Consider the following 8,966-nt stretch of genomic DNA (forward strand, 5'->3'; position numbering starts at 1 on the left):
CACAGTAGGTACTTTGGTATGAAATGTCTCAAGTACCCAAATAGCAGTGCTTCTAGTCAGCAAATTACTTTGAAATTTTAAGGCAGTTGAATTCAGATATGTCTGTGTGCAAGTGAAATGGAGCCGAGGAGAAACTTAGGCTGGGAAGCACACATTCCTGCACTTGCACAAGGATGAAAAGCCGTGGCAGCTTGGTCTCTGTGGTCATTTAGCATAGGCCAAGTGCTTCACCACATGTCACCCAACAGGCAGGAAGGCGCTGTGCATAATGAGGAAGGAAAAAGCATTTGGAAAGCACACACAGTTCTACCAACATTGTATGCTTCTTTTAATTGTTCACAATGTGTTCAAGCTGTAATTTATGACACCTATGTCTGTTTAGGTCATGACATTGTGTGTTCTTAAGCTTTAAAAATAAATCTATTTGGGGGAGGGAAATTGAACCTGCATGATAATGTTAGGCATGTGAACGCAATCACATGAGCTGAGAAAGTCAAAATCACGGTTTCCATGGCAACTCCTAACTTGTCTGGGTCGTACACATTTCTCAAGAAATACATTTGCCAGACTACCTAGTGATAAAAATTGCTCCACAGGCGCATGAGAGTAGATTTCCCAATTCTCTCTTCTTCTCAAAGGTCTTCCCCCAATAAATTCATCGACTTCTAAATATACCAGCAAGAAACTGAAGTGTAAACCCTGACCTCTAGTCAGTGTCTTTTTACAGTGGAAATTAACGTTTGTGTGACTCATTCCGTTTCCTGCTTTCTCCCTTGCAGATATATGTTGGGTAAAGGAGGAAAGCGGAAGTTTGATGAGCATGAAGATGGGCTGGAAGGCAAAATTGTGTCTCCCTCTGATGGCCCATCCAAGGTGTCTTACACCTTACAGCGCCAGACTATCTTCAACATTTCCCTTATGAAACTGTATAACCACAGGCCCCTGACAGAGCCCAGCTTGCAAAAGACTGTTTTAATTAACAACATGTTGAGGCGGATCCAGGAGGAACTCAAGCAAGAAGGCAGCCTGAGGCCTGTGTTCACCCCTTCCTCCCCGCCCAACGACTCCCTGAGCAACAGCTACCGGGAGGCCCCACCTGCCTTCAGCCACCTCTCCTCTGCTCCTGCTCACCCCTGTGACCTCGGAAGCACTACGCCCCTGGAGGCCTGCCTCACCCCTGCCTCGCTGCTTGAGGAGGATGATGATACTTTTTGCACTTCCCAGGCTATGCAGCCTTCAGCTCCTACCAGACTCTCCCCTGCAGCCCTCCCACCGGAAAAGGACAGCTTCTCATCTGCCTTGGACGAGATTGAAGAACTCTGCCCCACATCTACCTCCACAGAGGCCGCCGCCGCAGCAGCGACTGACAGCTTGAAAGGGACCTCTAGTGAGTCCAGCGTCCAGAAACCCGAAGGGCACCAGGAGGGCCGCACAGATGACCCCAAACTGATGGACTCTCTGCCTGGGAATTTTGAAATAACCACCTCCACGGGTTTCCTGACAGACTTGACCCTGGACGACATCTTGTTTGCTGATATTGACACGTCCATGTATGATTTTGACCCCTGTACATCTGCATCAGGGACGGCTTCAAAAATGGCCCCTGTGTCGGCCGATGACCTTCTCAAGACTCTGGCTCCTTACAGTAGTCAGCCCGTCACCCCGAGTCAGCCTTTCAAAATGGACCTCACAGAGCTCGATCACATCATGGAGGTGCTTGTTGGGTCCTAAGACCCGGGCAGCCCGTGATCAGGCCCACCCAGACCCTGTGAGCGTCCCTGCAACCTTGACAGTTCTCCTCACTGTGCATGCACCCTTGCTTGCCTTTTTTCAGAGAAAAATGAAAATTTTACAAAAGGATCACACTAGTTTTTGCTTTGAGCAGAGTTGGAGTGCCTTCATCCGAGTATGACCACTTTCAATGAGCTTTGGAGTGGTTCCTCAGACCTACTCCTCTGGTACAGGAAAGAATACATTTGAAGACAATGTTGCTAATGTTGAAAGACACAGTTCAGGTGAAGCACAAGGAGTAAGGTGGAAAAGCTGTACATTGCATGTGCATATTTGTCTATTTTTTCTATAAGTTTTATTGCAAGAGGTAAAAAAAGAAAATATATATATTATTTAGATAATCTGTACCTTTTCTGGCATTTTTGCCCTGTATAGGTTGACTTGGCAATTCAGCCTTTTTAGAGGCATTAACTACTCCTCGTAAGTGTTGCATTTACATGGCTGTTTAGAAAACTGCTGCCCAAATTTATTTTATATTTTTGTACAGATTCTGCAGTTTATGATATTGTTTTTCTAAAAACAAATGCTGTTTATACATACAAAATAGCTATTTTGATAGGATTTGCTCACATAGTTCCTGCAAACTTCAGATGTACAAGTTGCACTTGTACTTTTATAGAGTTGTAATGTTTTCTATGTGTATGGTGCAAGAAAAATTTGGATCAAATCAATCTGCAGTTGATGTCCCCAAATGCAAACACACACGCCCCACATACATACAGCGCTTTAAGAAAGGGCCAGGTGATAGCTATCACACCCAAATTTCATAGGCACCAGTCCCTTGGCATGACTGCCCGCCAGTACTGTGACTTTCAAAGCCAGAGCTGAGTCTGCTCATCAAACTTGCATTAAGCAGTTGGCGGGAGATGGTGTTGAAGTGATGGTCTCCTTAGCTCCCTCTTCTGAGGAAAGGCTATCATTTTACTTAAAAGTGTATAGTTATGCCAAGTTTGCTCTTTCAATTATAATTAATTTATTTTTAAGGAAAACCCAAGTCTTTCCTTTTTTTGACATAGGTTTTATGGTGAACTCAAAATTTTACGTAACAGCATTTTATGAAAAGCAACCAAGTTCTTCCTGGAGCTGAGCTCTGTTGCAATGCTTAGGGCTCCTAAAGAAGAAATTCTCCCCAGAACGCATCCATCATGTTGGTAAATTGCCTTTTCCAGTGTCCCTTCTCCAGAGCTTTTCTTCCCTGTTGCTAAGAGCTACACATGGCATCTTTATAATCTTCACAGTGAGCTTGGCTCACCTCGGCCGGCCCGGGATTCACTCTTCCAGTTTTGTGACTCTAGAACCTGGAGTCTGTTACCTTACATCAGAGCGTCCAGTCTGGTTGCTTTCTTTAATCAACTGCCGATTTAACTACACTTTACAAGGCTGTTATACCCAAATACACAGATGGGAATTTCTATGCATGTTCTCCTCCTCTTCTGCCCCTCCCCTCCCCCCAGGACACCCTTAAAAAGTAGCTTTTTATTCCTAGTGGTGTACATTTAATTTTTAAACATTTTTGCAATGTATCATGCTTGTTGCTGAAATTGTTTATGGCCTTTCTGTTTCAGTTTTTCTCTTTCTTCCAATGGTACTTTAGCTGTTGAGTGCAGGTTACAACCTATATTGTTATGCAGATGGCTTCTTTAGGAATAACTTTTATATTTATTTAAAAATTTTAAATTATGGGATTTTGTTGTTGTTGTCGTCGTCGTCGTTGTTGTTGTCTTTGTCGTTGGTCATTTGTCAATATTCAGTCACCAATTCTGCTCACTTCTTGCCATGGATAAAAATTGGGTTTTTCTGGCCAATTAAAAAGAGACAACTTTATAAATGGCACTTTAAACAAGCCATAGTTTTATTTTTCTAATGCACATGGCAAAGCAAATACATTTGTGATGAAGGAACTGCTCATCTAAACAGGATGTACGAATGATATTAAATCTTTCCACATTCTACTTTTCCTTGTTTGAATGTGTTTTAAAGACTAATTATCAACACAGTAGAGCAGTGAGAAACTGATCAAATTGCACTTGTTCTCTTACAAGTAACCTCCGTGCAGACACCTCTTACTGCTCTACATGTGTCATTTCCTTTGCTGTATGGACCAGGGACCATATGATTAAGGTGAGGGTCGCTGTAGGTGCTTCCATGTCACTGTGCCTGTTCGTTTTAAGAGCTTCCCTTTCTTGTAGAGAACAAATCTGCCCAGACTTCATTCCTTGTAGAACTGGAGTACCCTGTGAACTGCCCACATGCTGCATACATCGCCATACATGTGCATATCCAATAGTGTTGATTCGTCCCAACAATTACAGGGTAGAAAGCAGTTGATTTGCCATTGTCAAAAACTAACGTACAGTAACTTAGAACAACTGTACTTTCTTTGGATTAGCAAATCGTGTGTTTAAACAAGTCCCATATGTTGGGCAGCAGTTCAAATAAGCACAGAGGATCATTGCCCAAACTTGGTTCTCGGACTCTAGTGTATTTGCAAGGCTGGGTTTCAAAATCAAAACGAAACCCCCCAACAACAGCAGGCAAGTGCTTTTCAGCTGACACCCTTGCTGTAAATTTTGTGATGCTCAAAGTTTTAACAAGACATACATGGGGAACTAGCCCATTTTCAGAAAGCAAAGCCATCCTGAGTTCTAATTGTCTTTCTGTCCTATTTTTACTTCGTGCTGTCCCAGCAGAGAAGAGTTGGAGCACGGTGGAATCTTCCAAGTCCCAGTTCTAGTGTGGGTTGTGCTTCCAGATGCCTCCTGGCATCAGTGCCTCCCTTTATCAAGACATTGTGTCACATCCAGAGCCAGGCTGGCAACTCAAGAAAGATGTGCTGGGCAGGTCAGGGCTGGGCTGGGCGGGGTCATCTATTGACAGTGATGTGCAATGAAATGACAAGATGAGAGCAGAATCCTAAGAGCTTTGAATTTGAAGTGATCTTTTTCCCATAAGTTATTTATTCTTTTTTTTTTTCCTGTGTAAATATATTTATTTTACTGTGGAGCTCTAGCAACATCTGGATGGTAACATGTGCAGAATGTATGGTAGGAATGTATTCTCTCGTAGGAATGTAAATCTGTATGAAAGGGGGTCTAAGCCAAGCCCCCTGGGACTCATTGAATGCACAGTCCACATTCATTTTTACTCTCATTTCTAATATGGGTCTATTTGAAATATGCAAAAGGTATGGATGAGGAATGTTTTAATACCTCCAAATTTTTAAGAAAATCAAGCATCAAAGGGTTGATATTTTTTAAATTTTTCTTAGTAGCACCTTCTCTTAATGACAAAAGGGAGCCACACCGGCATCCACATTCATACCACAGGGTGAGAATGGCAAGCCTCCTCCACCTCTGGAGTCTTCACCAATTGAGCTTTTTATCGCCATAGCCCCTTGGAGGAGTGCTCCAACCACCCTGAGGGCAATCAAGGAAACTTTCTTAACCGAATAAGCTCCAAAGAGCCAAAGTATCAACTTAAGGATCATTTTTAAAGTTTAAATTTATTAACTACCTTTGTGGTAAACAATGAATTATGAATACCGCAAAGGGCAGCCTTCTTAAATGACAGATTAAAAAAAATAGAAATATTCCACTTTGTGCGGTGATTGTTAGTCTACTCTATATGAGTTGTCTTAATTTCAAAACCTTGCTGTTACAAACTGGACCTTTATACACTTTCTGAAGATATCAAAAAGAGCATATTTAACCTGTAACTGTAAATGGTTACCTTCTGTAACTACCCCGCACCTGGATGGCATCAAGGTGTGCGCGCGTGCGTTCCCGCTTGTGTACAATTATTTTCAATGCTTCCAAGAATGAGTCTAAATGATTCTGGAAAATTAGGATAAAAAAATTGTTGGAGTCAAAGCCAATAAAAGTTTCGGACTTTCTCTTGGGAATAAGTTTGGAAGAGAAGTGCAGTCCACATGTGCAAACAACTGAAATTTTGAAAAAGATGTACATAGTCATATGTTTGGTGCATGGGTTTTGAGGAAGGCTTTTTGTCAAAAAGGAGGTGTGACCTTTCCCCACAGACCTGAGAGCTGTGCCTTTTCTATGCAATATTACAGATGTCACATCGGAACCCAGAGGGCTGTGTTCAATGTAGGTTCGGGCTGTAATCTAAACAATTGAACAGATTAAATGTACATGGAAATGAGCAGTCTTACTTTTGTAGTTTTATATTATACAATAAACAGTTAAAAGATGAGAGAGGCATGTTTGCAGTTTTTCTTCTGATCGAATCACAACCACTTTGTTAGGTGACCTTTAAGTGCACAGGGACCCTGTGCCTGGTTAGTCCCAGCACTCTCCACAGAGCACCTGAGGCGTGTGCATGCCTCATACTCAGGACTTGCAACACTCATAGCCAGTCTCTGCCTTCCCCTGGCAATCAGTATCTGCCAGCATCTGTCACCTCCCACGTCTCTCTCTGCCTTCTTCCCCATGGGGCCAAACCCCCACCAACTGGCATCTCATCCTCCCAGCCTCAGCCTAGATGTCCACACACCAGGTCTATCCCCACGTTCTAGACTCTTTGTCCCTTCTGCTGCTGCTTTCCCATCCTCACCACTTTTCCAGCCCATGTCTCCTGTCCTTGTGATCTCCACTATTGTACCTGCTTCCAGTTGTTCTTTCTGACACCTGACATCCCCAACACTAGAGTTGGTGTGCTGAAACACCAGCCATTCATGACTGTTTGCAGGCGCCCTGGATACAGCTGGGACCCTTTCTGCCATCTTTGAGAGCTAAAGGAAAGGGGATCCTAGATCACCTTGGATGGAGGCCTGGGATCTAAGCTGCCTGGCCCACAACTGTCTGAACCATATAATAATTGGTTGGGGGACAGAGATGGAGATATGGCAGGATTTGAAAAGGGGTTCCAGGTATTCAGTGGGATGTGGTGAGGGGTGGGGGATTTGGGTTGAATTGTGTTTCAGTACCTCAAAATGTGACTTTCACTCAGTTATAGGATCTTTGCAGAGGTAATCTGTTAAAATGAAGTTCTGTGGGCCTTAATCTAATACAACTAGCATTGTGTGTGTGTGTGTACATGCATGTGCTAGTACTGGGTCTGAACTCGGCCTGGACGCTGTCCCTTAGATCCTTTGTTCAAGATTGATACTCTACCACTTGAGCCACAGCTCTAATTCTGTATTTTTAGTAGTTAATTGGAGATGAGTGTCACATATTTTCTTGTTTATGGTGGCTCAAACTGTGATGCTCAGATCTAAGACTTCTGAGTAGCTAGGATTACAGGCATGAACCACCAGCATCCAGTCACAACTACCTACTGTGCTTATAAAAGGTTTAAAAGCAGGCAGGACCTGCACATGGGAAAGAGCATATGCAGATGGAGGCAAAGATCAGGGTAGTGCTTCTACAAGTCAAGGAGTGCCAGAGGTGGGCCACAAGCAGCTGGAATCTAGGGGAGAGGCCTGAGTCTTTCCTACAGTCCCCAAAGGAACCTGCCTGCTAACATCCCAATCTTGGACTTGTAGCTTCCAGAAAAGTGAGTTTCTGTGGCTGAAGCCTCCCAAGTTGGGCCTTTTGTCATAGTAACCCTAGTAAAGTGCCCTGGGGACTGACTGGGGGAAGAGGGCAGGCAGAAGAGCAGAAGGACCCCTTCAGTGTCCAGTGGCTACCTCACTCTAGGGGCAGTTGGAAATGAGAGTCCTCAGAATGGCTCCCATCTGAGATTATAAGCCTCAACAATTCATTATTGATGCAGCTTTGGAAAATCAACTTCTGGGCTTATGAGGACAAGATTCAGCTATCAGCCCCCAAAGCCCTTTGAAAATATTGGCAGTACAAAAAATGTTTGCAATCTTAATGCCCAACCTCTCCTGCCTGGGACTCTGTTGGGCATGTTCTTTTTCAGCCAGCTCCAGCCACAGACTCCTGCTGTTCATCCTCTATCAAATGAAATCACACGGGACTCAGCGTGGCTGGGGGCAGGGGAGCAGAGAGTCCTCCCCTTGTAGGAGCTCTGCGCCCAGCACACAAGAGCCCCTCATCAGTGCCTTCCCCCTTCTACCTCAAGGCTGAGCTCATCTACTTCTCCATGAACTTGTTTCCACATCCCCCAGTCAAAACTAACCTTGCACGTGCACTTAGCCAAGTCCTCCGTGTCTTCAGATGACCTAGGAATCATTTCTTCTACCACTTTCTATGGTTATTAAAACAGCGACCCAGTGATAGTTCTTCTTTGCCACAGCTCAGAACACTACAACCCACGGGCCAATTTCTTCTCAGTAAGTGATTCTCAACAGCCACACTTGCTGATCTGTGTATCACTTATGAATGGTGGCTGCCACAATTAGAACCACATAGCCCCCAAAGTCGAAAATACTGAACCCTAGTCTTTGTAACCCTTACAATACGTAGCGTGGTATCTGACTATAGATAGGACAAGCTCAAGGTTTTTTATTGACTTGGAAGATGGTAGCCATGCAGGGACCCAAGAGGAGGGCAGAACAGTCCAGAAAACTACATAGCTGGTGACATCTTCAGAGAGCTCAAGAACCAAAGAGAGGTGATGATTGCCTAAAGCAAAAAAAAAAAAAAAAAAAAGTTCATAGTCTCTGGATTCGACATGGCTCTGCCCAGGGAACACCTGAATGTGAATATCCCGGCTCACAGCCTGTACCTTGACTGCATTCCTTTCACATTTCTAAAGTTGATGTCATAACAGCGTATCTCAGGAGATGCTAGAGATTTAATGTCAATATATGTAGAGCAGCCATTACAGTTTCTAGGACTAGAAAGAAGTCCAAGATGTTGGCTGTAGCTAACATGACAGTGGGCAAGGCCTGAACAAAAACCTTGGTACTGGAAGTGTGTTTGGTGACAGCAATGAGGAAACTCCTCAGACCAAGCTTGTCTTCATGGGGTCATCTATGCACTTAGGACGCTGTGCCCATGTTTGTGTGGCAAAGTGGGATCCCGGAGTCGCCACTGCCTCTTAAATCTTTGCGTTTAACACCCTTTTGTTCCTCTTGGAGAATTGTTTGCCAAATCAAAGGCAGTGATCCCTGGGGTACCACTTACTTGGGCTCACATGGGCTCCACACAGTGTGGGTAGGTATGTTCACTCCCTCCTAGCTCCCTGACATTTATCTTCCTGTCTGTTTTTTACAGAGAACAGAGTCTAGGCCCAGAGAGGTTGAGCAA

The 8,966-nt window shown here is 44.1% G+C and overlaps 1 protein-coding gene across 7 annotated transcripts in view; it reads left to right on the forward strand.

The window, feature by feature from the left end:
• Positions 1-5,996, forward strand: part of Sertad2 (SERTA domain containing 2) — a 117,217-nt gene extending 111,221 nt beyond the window's left edge. For all 7 annotated transcript variants that reach the window (XM_070004525.1, XM_070004520.1, XM_070004521.1 and 4 more), the window contains one exon: positions 780-5,996. In XM_070004525.1, the coding sequence (XP_069860626.1) occupies positions 784-1,731 (948 nt within the window). In that variant the 5' untranslated portion in view covers positions 780-783 and the 3' untranslated portion in view covers positions 1,732-5,996. The remainder of the gene's footprint in view (positions 1-779) is intronic.
• The last annotated feature ends 2,970 nt before the right edge of the window (positions 5,997-8,966 follow it).

This window comes from Dipodomys merriami, unplaced genomic scaffold (assembly GCF_024711535.1).
Source record: "Dipodomys merriami isolate MVZ:Mamm:240054 unplaced genomic scaffold, mDipMer1.0.p SCAF_63, whole genome shotgun sequence".
NCBI classification, from domain to species: Eukaryota; Metazoa; Chordata; class Mammalia; order Rodentia; family Heteromyidae; genus Dipodomys; species Dipodomys merriami.